This window comes from Xenopus laevis, chromosome 2S, assembly GCF_017654675.1.
Source record: "Xenopus laevis strain J_2021 chromosome 2S, Xenopus_laevis_v10.1, whole genome shotgun sequence".
In the NCBI taxonomy this organism is placed as follows: Eukaryota; Metazoa; Chordata; class Amphibia; order Anura; family Pipidae; genus Xenopus; species Xenopus laevis.
In genome coordinates, this window is record NC_054374.1 from 69,062,574 (window position 1) to 69,080,841 (window position 18,268).

An 18,268-nucleotide genomic window follows, 5' to 3' on the forward strand; every position below is an offset into this window, starting at 1 on the left:
ATGAATTCCCCCAATGCCGTGCATATTCTACATTGAATAGGCCTTAAAAAGGATAATAACAAAGGTATGCACGGCACAGTGAGACAAGGAGCCTTGGTTGGAAGAGCATTGATATCATACAGAGAATAGCATAGACCAGCCAGGTAATGCTTTAAATAACAATTGAAAGTGAATCTAACAACACTGAAAAAAGTGTAATTAAAGGGGAACTCCGGCTTCCAAACCAAAATTTGATAAAGAGGCCCATATAACACAGAAACTCCTAATATACCCATCACAGTTACCCTTCAAAAAATATGAATAAATGCCATTTTCAATGCTGAAATCCAGCTGGTTAACAGTTCTTCTCTTTCTGCATTTGAAGCAGGGAAGTAGGGACTAAACACTGATGTTATAAATTGTAACAACGTCTCCACAGCTTAAAGACAGCATGCAGAAACTACATAACCCACAATGCATTGAACTGTGATGTCCCTTTCCTTATTGAAATCACATGTGCAGGGAATTGTGGGCTTTGGAGGATACAGGCTAAGGACAGATGGCAGTTGATACAAAGTAACAGTAGTCAGCCAGCTCAGCAAAGTAGTCAGACGGATCAGCAGGAGAGCAGGGGGCTAGGCTTAGGGAACTGTCAGAAACCATTAAAAATCATGAAAAGTCTGCATATTTTTTAACTGATATATATTGCAAAGTTACTTGAAATTATGTTCACTTTTCAAAAAGCTTAAGTTATGTTTTTGTGGAGTTCCCCTTTAATATTCATTAATTGTTTAGAATTAAATTACCTTGATTATGAAATCAAGGTACTTTGGCAGCCCCAAGTATAAATGAGTTTCCTGAGTTTCCAAGATGCTAAAAACCTGTGGAAAACTTTGAAGACAATAGGTCTGCTGAGCCCCTAGGCTAGTAAGTAAGTTCTGTATATAAAATACAGAATTTGTAAGCTTTAGTTCTCCTAAATTTATACCATTTGGGAAATGCAAAAACATACCTCCCAACTGTCCCGTTTTGAGCGGGACAGCCCCGCTTTTGACAGCTCAACCTGCCAAATTTTGGCCCTCTTTCTGTTTCCTAAATGTTGGAAGGTATGCAAAAAGAGGTGAAACCCCCTCTTAACACCTAATGTTCCCAAGATCACCTAACTACCTACAGTATCACTCAATGGAAAGAATGCATGCTTCACAGCAGCCCATGATTTCAAGTAACCTATATTCACAGAACAAATATAAATGTTTTTAGCAAGGGTCCTGCCAATTACATAACATATAGTTTGCATTACAAGGACAACTAAAAGGTTCACTAGCATGTAAGGGTTTCACCGGTTCCATAGGTAGTTTTAAGCTCCAACATAAATTTATTTAGCAGTTTTCCACCCCTAAATTTCCTAATGTTATACATTCCTCAGCACACTGTTGACATACCATATCTAAATATTATTTGTTTATCTATATTATACAAATGTGTCCATTAATCCTTTAACCTGCATCAATACAATTAATAGTTTAGAATGATGAAAAAGCTAGTGCTACACTAACACATTTGTCCTGTCATGAACAGGTGGTATCTTGCTTTTCCCTCTAGCAAAAAAGGGAAAGTTGTGCTCACCACTAAATTTTAAACAATAAGGCAAGGGTGCAATGCTTTGACCACAAGATGCATCCAAAGGCACAAGGTCCTCTGCCCTCCCCTTTGTTTAAAGGAGAAGGAAAGCCCTTTTACACTTGGGGGTGCCAAAAGTTAGGCACCCCAAAGTGATCGCATTTACTTTCCTGACACCCAGGCCGGTGCTCCTATTAGCAGAAAACTGCACAGGCCCAGGATTCTGCGAATGTCTGCCAGCTTCTTCTCACGGCTGCGCATGAGCAGTAGAGTGAAAAGCCGATCTTTAATGAAAAAGCCATCTATTTTGTTCTACTGCGCATGCGTCTGCCCGGGAATTTGAAGAAAGAAGAAACAGGAAGATGATTGCTTCATGGTGCTCACTGGAAGAATCCCGCCGGTGCAGTTTTCTCCTGATAGGAGCACCGGCCCAGGTGTCAGGAAAGTAAATGCAATCACTTTGTGGAGCCTAAACTTTTGGCACCCCCAAGTAAAAATAACTTTCCTTCTCCTTTAAATGAGTGGGAAATTTTTGTAGCTTAATTCACAAAATGTCTCATTGTCCTTAATTGATGGGTTGCTTGCAGAGGATCTCTTGTCTTTGTATAAATTTCACTCTTCAATAGTTATAATTTAAAAGAACACAGAACACTTAATATGTCCATGTCCAGAGGAATTCCTGTCTTTGTATGAATTTTGTGGTCACAGCCTCATTGCATTCCCACCTAATCAGGGCCACCGACCAGGGATGACTTTGACATAGTAGGCCAGCCTAAATATACTGCAATACATGGACAAAAAAACCCTGTGGTTTTTTTTTTTTTGTTTTTTTTTACAGGGAGGGCATATTTAGTAGCTTAAAGGGATACTGTCATGGGAAAACATGTTTTTTTTTTTTAACGCATCAGTTAATGGTGCTGCTCCAGCAGACGTCTGCACTGAAATCCATTTTTCAAAAGAGCAAACAGATTTTGTGATATTCAATTTTGAAATCTGACATGGGGCTAAACATATTGTCAGTCTCCCAGCTGCCCCAGTCATGTGACTTGTGCTCTGATAAACTTCAGTCACTCTTTACTACTGCACCCCCCCCAGCAGCCTAACAACAGAACAATGGGAAGGTAACGAGATAGCAGCTCCCTGACACAAGATAACAGCTCTCGAAGATCTAAGAACAATAGTAAAAGCCATGTCCCACTTAGACTGATTAGGTTACATTAAAGGGATCCTGTCATCAGAAAACATGTTTTTTTCAAAATGCATCAGTTAAAGGAAAACTATACCCCCCAAACAATGTAGGTCTCTATAAAAAGATATTGCATAAAACAGCTCATATTTAAAATCCTGCTTCATGTAAATAAACCATTTTCATAATAATACACTTTTCTAGTAGTATGTGCCATTGGGTAATCATAAATAGAAAATTGCCATTTTAAAAAATAAGGGCCACCCCCTGGGATCGTAGGATTCACTGTACTCACAAACATACCAACAAACCATACATGTTAGGTCATATGAGCCAATTAACAGACAGAGTTGTTGTGTCTTTTGCTTCCACACTTCTTCCTGTTACAGTTGAAGTATTTCTGGTCAGGTGATCTTTGAGACAGCACACAGACCATCACGAAATGGTGGCTCAAGGCAAGAGATGTAAAAGGGCAATATTTACTTAAATATATATTCCAGTTTGGTAAGATTCTTTAATATGACACTTAATATAATATGAACTATCTGTTGCTTAAGTGTTCATTTTGCGGGTATAGTTTTCCTTTAATAGTGCTGCTCCAGCAGAATTCTGCACTGAAATCCATTTCTCAAAAGAGCAAACAGATTTTTTTATATTGAATTTTAAAATCTGACATGGGGCTAGACATTTTGTCAATTTCCCAGCTACCCCTGGTCATGTGACTTGTGCCTGCACTTTAGGAGAGAAATGCTTTCTGGCAGGCGGCTGTTTTTCCTTCTCAATGTAACTGAATGTGTCTCAGTGGGACATGGGTTTTTACTATTGAGTGCTGTTCTTAGATCTACCAGGCAGCTGTTATCTTGTGTTAGGGAGCTGCTATCTGGTTACCTTCCCATTGTTCTTTTGTTTGGCTGCTGGGGGGGGGGAAGGGAGGGGGGTGATATCACTCCAACTTGCAGTACAGCAGTAAAGAGTGATTGAAGTTTATCAGAGCACAAGTCACATGACTTGAGGCAGCTGGGAAACTGACAATATGTGTAGCCCCATGTCAGATTTCAAAATTGAATATAAAAAAATCTGTTTGCTCTTTTGAGAAATGGATTTCAGTGCAGAATTCTGCTGGAGCAGCGCTAATAACTGATGCGTTTTGGAAAAAACATGTTTTCCCATGACAGTATCCTTTTAATGCACAAAATGTCTCAGTAGCCTTAGTATATTGATAATGGATTGAGTGCAAAGGACCTCTCGTCTTTGTCTGTATAATTTTCCCTCCTTAATACTTACATTTTAATAGAACGCAGAACACTTTGTATGTCCATACAAAATTCAGTACTTGGTTTGGAACCACCACCCACTTAGTAGAAAACAATGCTTCATCAGTGTTACTGGACTATGTTATGGAATTACCAATGGAGAAATTCTTACCTCTGTCATTTTGGGTTTCCGGACTCTGGAGGGCACAAGCAATTCTGTGTCAGAGTGTGTGGTATCGGCTGTTGTATAGATCTCAGTGCTAGTCTTTTGCTTGGATTTTAGCAGGGATAGTGCTGCCCTTGTGGTTATGCCTGGAAGGTTGGGGTTGTACAGACTGATGCACCAGCTACCGTAAACAGAAGCCCTTCGGTCGGTTTGCTGGGCATGATTTGGCTTTACATAATTCAAGTAGCACCAACTAACATTAGTGGATGTGTGTAGAGTAGGAAATGTCTGCACCTTTTTAGTTTCTGTAACCTCTAATCCACCAGACACACAAAGGTTAACCGGTACCCTGGTGTATGAGGAAAAGGGTTCAACAAGTTCCTCAGGATGTTCTGCCTTTACAGTTATTTTACATGCATATAATTGCTCTTTATATTCCTCAGGTGACTTGGTATGGGATGAGCCTGCAAGAGGTGGAGTTGGACTTTTGCCTCTGTCTTTTGCCGATGAATCATCATGGATGACTTGAGAGGATGGTAACTGCTCAAGCCTGCCTTTTGCTAAGCTGACAACTGTATCAATGTTCACTGTTCTGCCCTCATCTTGTGTCTTCAAAATCTCACAATGTCCTTTCTTGTCTGGGACATTTTCCTCTTTCACTCTCTTCTGCTGCTGAGTCTCCATTGTAAGCTCCAAGCTGCCAGCAGGAGATAACATGCGTTTACTGCCACCAACAGATGAAGAGCTTAGATCTAATCCCAGTGCACTTTCAGAAGATGATGTAAATGGCCTATAGTGGCTAGTTTCCACCTTTGTATATGGCAAACGTAGATAAGGTGTTTGAAGCAGATTATCCTGATGTTGTGGTAAAATATGTGCCAAATTTGAGCCATGAGACCCTTCAGATTGGCTCTCAAACTTCTGTATAACTAACGCTGATGGACTGCAATGTGAATGGGTAACTAAGATTTGGGACAGAGTGGTATACATTGCTCTACCAATGGATGGCATATGTGTTTGTAGTCTCACGGGAACCACAAGAGAAACCACTGGATCTGAATGTACAGTGATCTCCTGAGAAGAAGGCTCTGAATTGAGTGGGCTGTGAGATGGACAATGTAGTGCCTCAGAGAAAAAATCTTTGTGTGGAGATACACCAATGGAAGGGGGAATGAATGATTTTATCTGTGAATAACGCCCTCCAATTTCTGTTGAAGTTGACAAAGAAAACTGGGGTTGTACTGGAATAAAAAAAGTTGGTGGAAATGGTGAGGATCCTGGATAAGGCAAGTGTACATAGGGAGGCAGTTGTCTGAAAGAGGTTTGTTCATTTAGTTGCTGTGGTATTTGAAAATGATCTGGGTGCAGAAGTGTGTGTTGCAGTGCCATAGGTGGTGTGTGAAAGACAGGTGGAGTAACTGCAGGAAGAGAAAACTGAGCAGAAAGAATATCAGTCATTGGCTGAGTTGGGAAAAGCTCTGAAGTTTGTTCAGGTAGTATTAAGGGATGTCTTAAAACAGGAAGCTGATGAAACAAACAGGCCTTCTCTTGTACTTCAGTAATGGGATGGACTGATTTAGGGGTTTGTTTTGGTTGAGGAGAATCACTCTGCAGATCCCTATGTGAGATGACAGAAGACTGATAGGAAATACTTTTAGCAATGGTATGGCTTGATGAAGAAGGCTGATCTGTCTCACTCCAGTCTCTGAGCATCAAATCGGGTTCATGTGCTACATGTTTACTAAGTGAAGTCTGACGGATGGAAAAACATTTTCTCCTTTCCTGAGCTGTAGGACTGGATGTTGAAGCTGGGAATGTTAAATTTCCATAATCAAAGGATTTGCTTCTGTTTTCTGATATCTGAGGGGTTTGAGACACATTAGGAGTCTGTTCTGATGCAGATCTTCTCATCTCTCTTGCATGATGATGATGCGAGGGCACAGTTAGCATATGATGACCCTGAGACTTAGAAGGTGACTCAGATGTTTGACATTGCATCTCGGCCTTAAAGCCCTCCTCCCTTTCAAAGGAAACTGAATGGCTTGAGGCATGGGAGACACTGCTTTCTTGGCTTGGACTTCTTGTAAGGGACATAGATTCAAAGCTAGAATCTCCAGAGGACTGGGTCATCTCTGCTAAGCGCAGTCTCTTTTTTTTTGGAGGAAGTTTCTCTGCAGGTAGCTGAGAAAGTGTTTGACTCCTTTGAGGCCACTGGAATTCTTCTGCTTTCCCCTGTTCTTTGAGAGGTGGTCCAAGATTTGTTTCTGATTTGTCTGGTTCCTCTGTTACTAAAATTTCTGGTACCTGAATGTTGTGCTGACGAACCAGTTTGGGCTGCAATGAGTGAGAAGTCGGTCTTGTAGAGCATAAAGATGTTTGTGCTGCTGGTTTATCTTCCTCTTCAAAACTGCTCAGTTGTTCCATAGATTCTGATCTCTCAAAGGAACTGGTATGCTGTATAACTGATATTTCTTTAGATAAGACTGCCTTTTCTTTACCCTCCAAAACTGGCATTCGGCACTGAATATCAGACACTGAGACTGGCTCACTATAATCAGTAGATGTCTTACCAGTATCCCTATGTATGTTTAAAGCTCTATCTGACATTGTGAAGGGGGATCCAGCTGCTACAGAAGTTGCCTGACTCTCAGGCATATCAAAAGATTGACTTTCTTCATCATCACCTGGACTCTTCACTATTCTTCTTTTCCTGAAAGTAGATTGCTCTAGTCCTGGACTGACCTTATAATGGAGCATATGAGGCCATTTTTCATGTTCTGTAAATCCTTTTCTTGTTTCCACAGAGCCTTGAGCATCAGCAACTTGTGGCTTTAAGGTATGCAGTTCTGAGCAATAGTATTTTTTATGAGTTTCATAGTTGCCCCTTTTCTTGTAACAAGCACCACAAATATTACATTCATATAAGCCCTTTGCTCTTCCAACTTTCCCTGACTTTTTAGAAAGCTCACTTTCTTTAACTTCCAGTTCATCTGATGGCTTGCATGGGGTATCTCTAATAACTGTGCCACATTCCTCTGAGGTGTAATCCATTCCCAAAGGCAGCTCAATTGCTGGTTGTCTCTTCAGAAGCCGTGGGTGTGAAGAGAAGACGTGGCTTTGGCTTGAGACTTCAGGTTCAACAATCCTGTCATCAAATGAGTAACTTGCTCTAAAAGGATGTGGAGAGCTTATAGTGCAGGCTGAGGAAGGCATTGAGTGGCTTCGGAGAAGAGGCACAGTCTCTGTGGCACTGTGGGATTGCTTATGTGATAAAAATGAGTGCTCACCTTTTATTTTCTCATGTAGGCATTTTGGATCAAACTGGAAAGGGTCTCGATACAAAGCAGCTTTTGGAGATTCTATACTGCTCCGTCTTGAGAGTGAGCTCCGTCTTGGTTTTACACTGTCAATCTCACTGGTATCCACCACAGCCTCATTAATAGTAATGAGCTTGGTGATGTGTTCAATTACCTGAGTCCTGGGCACTGATATTGGCCCTATACTTTGCTTTTCTTCGGTAGGTCCTTGTTTTAGAGCAGGCGTTGTCATTGTTGATCTTTGCCCAATTCTTCCACATTTTCCCAAAATTATTTCTGCATATGATTTAGCATTGGTGTTGGGTGGGCTAATCTGCTGTTCTGCACTTTCTGAACGTGAAAAATAACCTGATTCTGTGCTTCCCTTGCTCCCTGGGCTAAGAAACATCTGTTCTTCACTTGCCTTCTTTCTCTCGCTAAGCCTCAGGGCTAGCTTCTGTTTTATGGTATGGGTGTCTTCTGATTTCTGAAGGGGATCCATGGAGGGATCTCCAAATTGAGTTAGCTCCTCTGGTTTCATGGATACAGATGGATGTGATAATGAAGTAAGTTCATGGGTCAAAACTTGCTGGCCTCCTATAAAGGATGATTGACCATGCTTCTGTCTTGAAGATAGCTCAGATAGGCTTGCCATTGTGCTTGTCTCTTCCTCAGAATCTGTGCTTTCTCCTTCAGTAGGATCATCAATTTCTTCACCTCCTAGTTGCTCCATCTCTAAAGTGGGTGGATAAGTCTCTCCCCCAGTTTCTGAGGCCAGACCAGCTTTTATTCTGTGAGCATGAGATTTCCTATGTTTGTACAGATTGCTTTTTGTTTTGAAAGAAAACCCACATGGAATGCAGGGGTATGGACGCTCCCCTGTATGGGACCTGATATGTTTTTGGAGAACACTGGGCTTGGCACATGGCCGGCTGCAGTACTGGCAAATATATTTGCCTGGTTTTTGAGGCTTCTTTTCTTTTTTGTGGTGTTCTTCCCCTTGTTTAACAGAAACCTCAGTTGGTCGGTGAACATAAGTTTTTTGAGACGGGTCCTCTGTGGTACAGGTAATTCTGGCATGTAGGGCAGAAATTGAACTGGAGGGACTTGGATGTATTGGGTCTACAACTTGCCATGTTGACCCTTCAAGGCTATGTTCTGGTACAGCCCGGGGAGCCATAAATGCTGGTGATGTTGTCTGTGCCTTTGACAGCCGTTCACTATGCGGGCCTTTTGCTTTGCACGGTCTTCCTACCCGTCTGGGTATTCCTTCTCTTGGTATTTTCAAGGAGCTTGGGAAACTCTGTTGCACTACAACTCCTCCTTGGGGCTTAGAAGGTAAGCCTGCTGGAGATGATCGACCCTGCAATGCCTCCTCTTTGGACAACCTTTTCCTCACACCTTCCTCCAACTTCCTTGTACTCTTCTGGCTTTTCTCTGGCTCCATTACCTACAACAAAGGCTCCCAGTCCTAGGTTTGTAAAGTCCTGGGGGATAGCACGGACTAATAATCATTGTAAAAGTTGCTGTAAACTTGCATTGCACCTCCTGAAAGCAAAGCTTAAGAGCAGAAAATAGTTTTCTTATGATGTTTAATCACCATGTCTTTTGTGGAATGCAAAAAAATATATAAAAATTCAGAGTTTCAGTTTTTGTAATCCATAATCATTCATGTAAAATGCAGGACAAGCAGGTAGTTGTCTAGTACAAATTTAAGTTTTTTAAAAAATTTGAGTCTAGCCATGTTTAGCTCTCCATTCCTTTCCCAGACTTCTACATAGTCTTTGAATGTATCTGTTTATACAGTACTTGGTAACTGCACAGTGTTGACAGCAGCCATATAAATTAGTCTCTTCTCAAGTTTTGGTATTGCAGACCTAGAGGAAACATAAAATTATGAATATACTTAGAACACTATACTCTTTTTCTAACTTCTAATATATACACACACACACACACACACACACACACACACACACACAAAGGGGTTTAAACAAAGTAGTTTAAAAGTCAGAAATACTATGACTATAATATTATATACTTTTCACAAAATATTTACTTTTTTAAATTATTTACCTATTGTTCTGCCTATTTCCAGATTGCAATTAAAAATACCATTGCTACAATTTTATTGTGACTGTTAAGACTGTTACTTTTATTACTTCGATTTCAGAGACCCTCTCTTTTACTGGACTGTCATTCAACTCACTGCCTTCTTGCTTGGGTTAATTGAATTCTGGCAAGCGCAAAGCCACGGAAATTCCAAACTGGAAAAACTGTTGAATGAAAATCTAAATAATAAAAACATTTAAAAGTTAATTTCCCCCTTAAATTTTACACCACAAAGCTTTATGAAAATAGTACAGGTATGGGATTCGTTATATGGAAACCAGTTATTCAAAATGATTTCCCTTTTCTCGGTAATAATAACAGTACCCACTTCTCGTTTCACACGTCAGCTTAGGGTTGAATGTGGAGGGCTAATGGAGGAGTTGGCTATGGTCGCAGCTTGCTGGGTTGAAGACTATGGTGTATCATAGAGGGCTACAGGATGATTGGTGAGAAAAGGGCTATGGTTGACGGAAAAGGGAACTAAAGGAGCATGAAGAAAAAGGCTGAGGGAAGATGAAGAGGGGCTTTAGAGTGGATTGTGGAGGGAGGAGGCGGCTGAGGGCAGATCTTGCTGGGTTACGGGAAGATTGGGGTTGGGACACATCATGTACAGACGAGGGAGCTGAGGTCATGAGGTGGATCATGGAGGGCTGGGGAAAATCATGGAGGTCTAAGAGTGGATACAATAGAGGGATGTGGGCAGATTGTGGAGGGCTAAGGACTGATATAGGAGCAGGCTGAGGGCATGTTACCAGGCTCAAATGGAAGCACAGTGAAATTAAATGATTTAATTTAACACAATGGAAAATTATTTGAACTAGCATTTCTCAGTCAGTCCAGGAGGGGACATCTCACAACTTCTAGGATTATTTTGTAAAATGAGTTAGTTGGCTGTATTTTAATCAGTGATAGGGCTGAAACAGTTTTAGGATTTATAACTGCTAAAAATGAAAATCTGGCAACATACTGTGCCATTAAATGCTGAGAGCCAAATGTAGAATGAAATGCTTGTGCCACACTGAGCTTGTCATGAAATGGTGGGAGGACTCTCACTGTGGTTGTCATGGAATACAGGTACCACAGTGTGTCACGGAATGCATAGGGCCGCAAAAGGTCATAAAATGGTGGATGACACTGAGTCTGTGTAAAAACGCTAGTACTGTTTGTCTGCCTGATGCTGCTATTCCAAACAGAGAAAAAGGGTGTGAACGCAAAGTGGACATGACCAACATTTTTTGCACTACTGCTTCCTCTGTCTTTGTGTTTGATTTTAATATGTTAGAAGGTATGGCTAACATGTATACCTCCAGCATATGAAAATCATATGTTGATTTTCTCTATTGGTTGGTGTGAAGACACACAAATCAAGTTCAGTGTAAAAATGCATACTCGCGTGTTTATGTCCCAAATTAGATTTAGGCTAAAATTAGGTGATATGAAGCTGCAAGCTGAGACAGTAACACTTTACAGAAAATAGCAGGAGAATAACAGGAAAATATTATATTCACCTCTTAAAGTGGAACTGTCACTCAGACACAAAAAGCTGTATAATTAAAGTCCTTTTCAAATTAAATGTGAAATCCAATTTCTATTTTTTATGAAAGCATTCATAGCTGTAAAAAAATCTCAGCTGTCAATCAAATATTGTCTGCCCCTCCTCTATGCATTAGGCACAGAGGTTTGGCAGACAATTACTTTCACTTTCCATTCAGCACTTCCTAGATGTCACAGCTCTCCCCACATTCCCCCGTTCTCTCCACCATTTAATTGTGTAGCCAGTGCATGGGGATGGACATCAGCCCCCCATTCTGGTGCACAAACAAGATTCTGAGATGATGCAAGGCTTGTCTAAATAACAGTGTCCACAAAATGGCTCCTGCCTGCTTGCTATAATTATGAATTCCCAGACTGAAGGATTCACCTTTTAGTATGTTGTAGAATTGCCAATTCTAAGCAACTTTTCAATTTTGTATTTTTTATAGTTTTATAATTCTGGCCATTCATGTGAATATGGAAGTTCAGAGTAATGTATAAATGCAAACATGTTACTTACCCAAAATACTTTATGCCCCCTAATACAGCTGTCGTTTGAAAAATAATATATTGGAATGTAAAGAGAAATATATTTTGCCTTTAAATAGGGGTGGGAGGCAAACAGTTGTTCTAATAATTTTAATAAATTTTAAAACATTTTTAAAAGAATTTGTGTTTTATTTAAGCAGAAATTCTGATCTGTTATGGCAGGAAAGTGTTGTCTATATTAGCCATCATTGACAGTGAGCAGTAGAGGTAAATGCCAAGAAGTGCCCCTTTAATGCAGTAATGGTTTTATTAGGTCTTATAAATAATTCCTCCTTTTCACTAAAAATCACCTACTCTAATAACTGCAGAAAAGTCTATATGAGCAGGTAGGAAACAGGAACAAAAATGCTTCTGTCTTTCCTTTAGTAACTCTACCCATCTGTTTATTTGTGGTAAGGGTATAAGGTGAAATACAGTATTGTGTCCTAGACAAGAGGGACTAATATAATTCACATATCAAATTAAAGGATTGCTCCTTAAATCAGATGAATAACTCCCTCTAACCAGTGTATGAGGACGGGTGTGTGTTAGGAAATTACAAGGAATTAGAAGGGTTCCCTAAATCTCAACTTAAGCTGAGAGTCCCAGTAGGGCTGTAAAGTGGCCAACTAACAAGAAAGCTTCTCATCCCAATGCAGAAGTCCCTCCCAGAAATTCCTCCCACCTTCAATCTGAGAAACAGGGCTTCTCTGTTCATAAGAGCTCACAATCACAAGGACGGAAAATAACTATGTATATGTGGACATAGAACACTGCAATAGAGAAAACTATATGTAGATATTTATACATACATACATACATACATAAACATACAATTATTCAAAATTAAGAGAGGGAGAAAAGGCTGACATGTCTTGCATATAAGAACTAGAGAAGCAATACACAGGGAGAAATTGCCAGTTCCACAAGCTAATACCTCTATATACTGTACTTAGAGCTTTTGCTAAAATATAAAGAAATTGCAGGCAGTGATGTATAAAGAACACAGGGACAATATGAACTCCATACATATAGCCTATACTGTATGAAACTGACAGTAAAATTCACAGCAGTGATTTTGCCCCATCAAGAACTGAAGCCATATAACATAATGGAAATCCTACCCCAATACAAAACATTTAACTATACAGGGGCCTCAAATAACGCTGAAACTGTAAAACTGGTTTAATGTCCCAAAATATACATTTTTTAATACTGAGAGGGGAGTTCTACAACAAAAACAAAATATGTTTTAGACTGGATTAATTTATCTATGCACTAAGATGTTTATTTTTAACGTTTTACCCCTTTATACAGCACTGCAGAACATTGTACTGCTCGATCAATAGAAGTCAAAGGAGGAAAAATAGAGGCAGAGAAATCTTTATGGTGCATATATAATTCCTGTAATAACAAGATAAGAAAAGAAAGATAGGGTGCAGGAAATTATGCAGTAAGTAAAAATCATCTGAAATCAAACAAAAGTAAAATATATATAAATATAACTTGTGAATGAAAGCCTGGATATTGTGAAAAGAGCTGGCAATCGAATGATAGAGCAGAATGACACACACTGTTCCATCCCACAATTATCAAAAGGCATGACTCCCCAAGTGTGAATGAGTACCAGCATCCATAGTAGTAGTGTCCCTGAAGTTGTCCAGTCCTTTCTGACTCCCACTATATTCCTCCTGCAGCAGACGGAGGGGGTATCCTCAGACGCCCTCAACCTCTTTCCATAGGCTGAACTCTTAAGAGCACCTTCCTCTAAGGGCTATTCTTTATGAAGCGTCTGTCGGTGTAGTTTATTTGCAGTCACAATGAATGGGCCTTTCAGTATATGTAAATAGGTATATCTCACCTGCACCATGCTCGTGTCTGCTCTGCATTCAGTGTTTCTTCAGCGGCTAGAGGAAGGCATAAAAAAAACACACATTTATTTCAAAGCTCCTTATTTGGGCCATGATGTCAGGGGGGAAATTGCTAATCTGAGAGCCGCCCACATCTCTCCCCCCTCCCTTTCCCCTTTTCCTCTCCCGTCCTTTCTCTATCTCTTCCTCTCGTTTGCTCGCTTTCTTTTTCCATTCACTTTGGCTGCCCTTGAACAGTCCTAAAAAAATAGGGGAATCCTTGGCAGGAAGGAGGAAAATAAGAAATGAAGGAAGGGAGAAGTGAAATAAAATGTAGGAAAGGATAGAAAGATAAGACTAGTAAGCGGAGGGGGAGAGAGACGTGTCACTTCTGGGTCACTACAGCTACTCATCCTGCACAGACGCTCAAAGATATATTACCACTAACGCTTAAACTAAAAGGGAAACTGTCTGTGTACAGGAGATCTACAGTATAAAAAATACACACACACACACACAGCTTAAATGTACACATAATATGCATAGCAATACTGTTGCGCAGGTATTACAGAAATGTTTTACTTTGATCTTTTGATCATTTAATAAAAAGCCAGACACAAGTGCTAAAACAATAAGAGGAAGTGGTATGAATGCCAGACTGGGGTTGTGATGGATACACAGTAGATTGAAACATAAGCAGAAACGTATACATATACTATTACAAAGAAGCCCATTCTGAAACAGCTTATGTTACCTCTTTTAAGGGGCTGTTGACCTTTAATTTACTTTTTAGTATGACGTAGAGAGGGATATTCTGAGGCAATTTGCAATTGGTTTTAATTTTTTATTATTTGTGGTTATTTAGATTTTTATTCAGCAGCTTTCCAGTTTGCAATTTCAGCAATCTGGTTGCTAGGGTCCAACTTATCCTAGCAACCATGCACTGATATGAATAAGAGACTTTAATATGAATAGGGGAAGGCCTGAATAGAAAGATGAGGTTTAAGATGGGGTCAGTGACCGCCATTTGAAAGCTGGAAAGAATCAGAAGGAAATAGCAAAAAAACTATAAACATTTAATAATGAAGACGAATGGAAAAGTGTCTTAGAAACAGCCGTGCTATAACATACTAAAAATTAACTCAAAGGGGAACCACCCCTTTAACAACATAGTAAAAGATAACTTTTAACAACCTAAAGATCACTATTAATAGTGTCCTGTGGGTAAGCACATCTCACACCCCGAATGTGAGCTGACAGCTTGTGCCATCTCTCCCAATTGTGGTACATACTACACAGGAAGTTAATATGACAAAGCAAGAGACATATTCACTGCTTCCTGGTACATTAACCTTTACTTAGCTTCCATTGCTACAGTACTTCAATAAAGCTGCTGATTAACGAGAAAGTACACTTAATTTAGTTTTGACAATCATACAGACTGTTTTGTATTCTTTTACACATAAAACGACCTTGTGTGTATTCTTTCATATATAAGATTGGTCTGGTGATAAAACAATTTTTAAGCTAGCCACAGAAAAAGAAAGAGCTAGTTTATCTTTTTGTCCCTCTTTCTGTTTATAAAATGTTGGGATGTATGTATGACTTTTTTTCATGAGTAATGAGTAATATCCTTGAAGTAGGGTTGCCACATGTCTGGTTTTGACCCGGACAGCCCGGTATTTTGAGGGGCTGCCCGGGTCTATACTTCCTGCCCGGTTTTCCAAATAAGGAAAACCGGACGGGATTCCCTTGATTGACACAGCGATCGACCAATCGCTGATTGCCGCGTCATAGCCCCGCCCACTGACACCATGGGTCCACCCACTGACATCACAGACACGCCCACTGACGCCACAGACGCCCACTGACGTCACGGACCCGCCCCGGTCTCAGCCCAACATAAAGGTGGCAACTCTACCTTGAAGTGAGCACCAACCATTTGTTTTTTTTTTCGGTGTGCTAAAACCATTAATATGGATATAGTTTAAAAGTTCTTGAGATAACATGGGTGTGGTTAAAAAGGGGGAGTGGTTTACACTGGCTTCCAAAATTCCGGCCCTCAGTACCACAGAAGTTGGACAGCATTGTTTTAGAAGATCCATATAAATGATTTAATAGGGAGTGGCCTGGAGCTGAATGTGAACACAAAATCACCGGCACACAGGTAATGCAAGGAGGTTATACCTTGCTTAAGGTTTATTGCAGCATGCAACGTTTCGGGGTTACCCCCTTTATCAAGCATCTGGAGCTGAATGTGAGCACACGTCCTCAGGACTACAAAATACTGCAAAAAACAGCTAATTTCAACTAATGAATTAATACGTGGGAGTTCCCCTGGAAGGCTTTACCCCTAGAACACACCTTTAAATTAACTTTTAGTATGATGCCAACTGTGACATTCTGAGAAAATTTGCAATTATTTTTATTATAATTATAATGATTTGTAGTTTTGAGTTATTTCGCTTTTTATTCACGAAAAATCCAGAAAGAGGAGTGCAGAGTCAGGAGGAGCATCTAGCCCTGTCCTTAACACCTGCCTTTGGGAAGGTGATAAGGACAGGGAACTGATGCTTACCCCAAATATTGGCATTAGGCAATACTCAATTCAAAGGGCATGGCACAGGTTCCTGCTCTCCAAATAGTGTTGCTACCCTTTTCCGAGTTGCCGTCCGGGCGAGAGGGCGGTCCAATGATGGCTATGACGTGGCAATCACTGATTGGCTGATCGCAGTGCCACTCATTTTAAAGCCCTGTCCAAGTTTCCTAATTTGGAAATCCGGACAGGTAGTTTCTACTGGCCAGCCCTAACAAAAACCAGACAGGTGGTGATCCTCCAAAAAAGGGTCCATTGCAGTCTTTTGTTGCACTTTGTACACTGTATGGTACACTGCAAGTGATCCCTATTGAATACAAATTGTGGCACTAAATAAATATCTGTCAATGGATACCTAAATTCAAGCAGCTAACAGTGACATTTATGAATGAAGCCACAAGTGCAGTCACAAAAATGGACACAATTGCTGCGCCTATCAATGCCATTCATTAGAGGTACAGTACTTGTCCCTAAACATACTCCTCATATGCGGGCCACATTGATAGACACAACAGACTTGCACACAAAGTATCATGCACATTTAATTTTAAGGTCAAGGGCAAACATAACTGGGTACAAATGGGCCCAATGCAAATCCACTTTTTGCCACAATTAAGATAGGTAAACATTGTAAAAAAACATTGAGTCGTGTCCAATTGCATGACAAGATTTTATGGGTCAGATAATGCCTGACCCTCAAAATCTCCCATTTACTTAGCCATTAGTCTTTAAAAAGATCATTCTAATGAGAGCATTGCTACAATCATGTGAGCGAATTAATGCTGTGCTGTAACTGGATCCAGAACACAAATTTTTGGAAGCCTATAAGACAGAACATCACACTTTACAAAGCATGTTCAGTACACCTGAAACCTTTCTCAGTGGCTGATGGGTCCTAAGGGGAGTGAATTAAGGACAAGTAAAACCGCAAGGAGAAATATCAAGGAACATATTATAACTGACCACGCTCAGCAGTTCAGCAGGGCTACAAGTGAATGGGGCACTTTACTGCACATTAAAATGGCCTTATTTTGCATAAATATTAATAGATACTAACACAGTTACTATTATACTATGTCTCTCTATATCTGTGCTTGTAAAACTGCCAGTTGAAGAGTAAATGTAAAATGCTAAATGAGGAGCTACTAAAATAAATAGCATAATATGTTACAAATCAGAAGTTTTAAACTATGGGTTGAGACCCATAGTAGTAACAAATTGATACACTGTTCCTTTTAAAACTAAGAGCAAAGCAGATTCCCCAAAGAATCTGGACCCCAGCTAACAATAGATACATTACATGCAAGTTAACATGCGTATAAGTTGATTTGAGTGAACTCTTCAATGTCTATATTTTCCTACATGCTAAATCTAATTATACAGTGGTGTTCAGAGTAATAGCAGTCCAACATCTCACTAACCAATCACTGTTTTGTGCTGCTCAACTAAAATGATTTCAAATGCTTTAAAATGGCAACCAAACCTGAAAGACTGAAATTCGAATGTATAGAAAAATAGCCAGCATGACAAAGATTAGGAAGATTAAAGAAGGTCTAAAGTTACCTGTGAGTACTATTACAATTAGAAGATGCCTATGTGAAGCCAAAAAGCAAGAAGCACCCGCAAAATCCCATTGGTGAAAAATAGACTTGCTGAAGAAATTACAATTTGCCAGACACACAGTCTGTCCTATAGAGAAATGGTGTAACATTTTGTGGACTGATGATTCTAGGGGCTGCAGACAGTTTGTCAGATGACCCCCAAACACTGAATTAAAGTCACAGTACACTGTGAAGACAGTGAAGCATGGTGGCACAAGCATCATGATATGGGGATGTTTCTAACTGTCAATGACTATCTGACACCCAACTCCTGCAAGAAGACAGAATGAAGAGAAACAGATGCTGAGAGAGGAATAGTGAAGATAAATGGATTATTTCAGAAACAGCGCAGAATATTTAATTGATTGTATTTAGAAATTTTCTTATTTCAGTACAATGCAGCTTATATTAAATTTTCATTTTCGCAATAGTTCGCCTTTAAAGGAAAACTATATGCCCAAAATGAATACTTAAGCAACAGATAATTATTAAGAGGCATATTAAAGAATATTATCAAACTGGTATATATATTTAAGTAAATATTGCCC

At 39.9% G+C, this 18,268-nt stretch overlaps 1 protein-coding gene across 2 annotated transcripts in view; it reads right to left on the minus strand.

Annotated features, from left to right (window-relative positions):
• hivep3.S (HIVEP zinc finger 3 S homeolog) overlaps positions 1–18,268 on the minus strand; it is a 78,890-nt gene that overhangs the window by 15,268 nt on the left and 45,354 nt on the right. For both annotated transcript variants that reach the window (XM_018249466.2, XM_041583928.1), the window contains exons 2-3: positions 13,535–13,580; positions 4,211–9,377 (exon numbers count right to left, since the gene is read on the minus strand). In XM_018249466.2, the coding sequence (XP_018104955.1) occupies positions 4,211–8,947 (4,737 nt within the window). In that variant the 5' untranslated portion in view covers positions 8,948–9,377; positions 13,535–13,580. The remainder of the gene's footprint in view (positions 1–4,210; positions 9,378–13,534; positions 13,581–18,268) is intronic.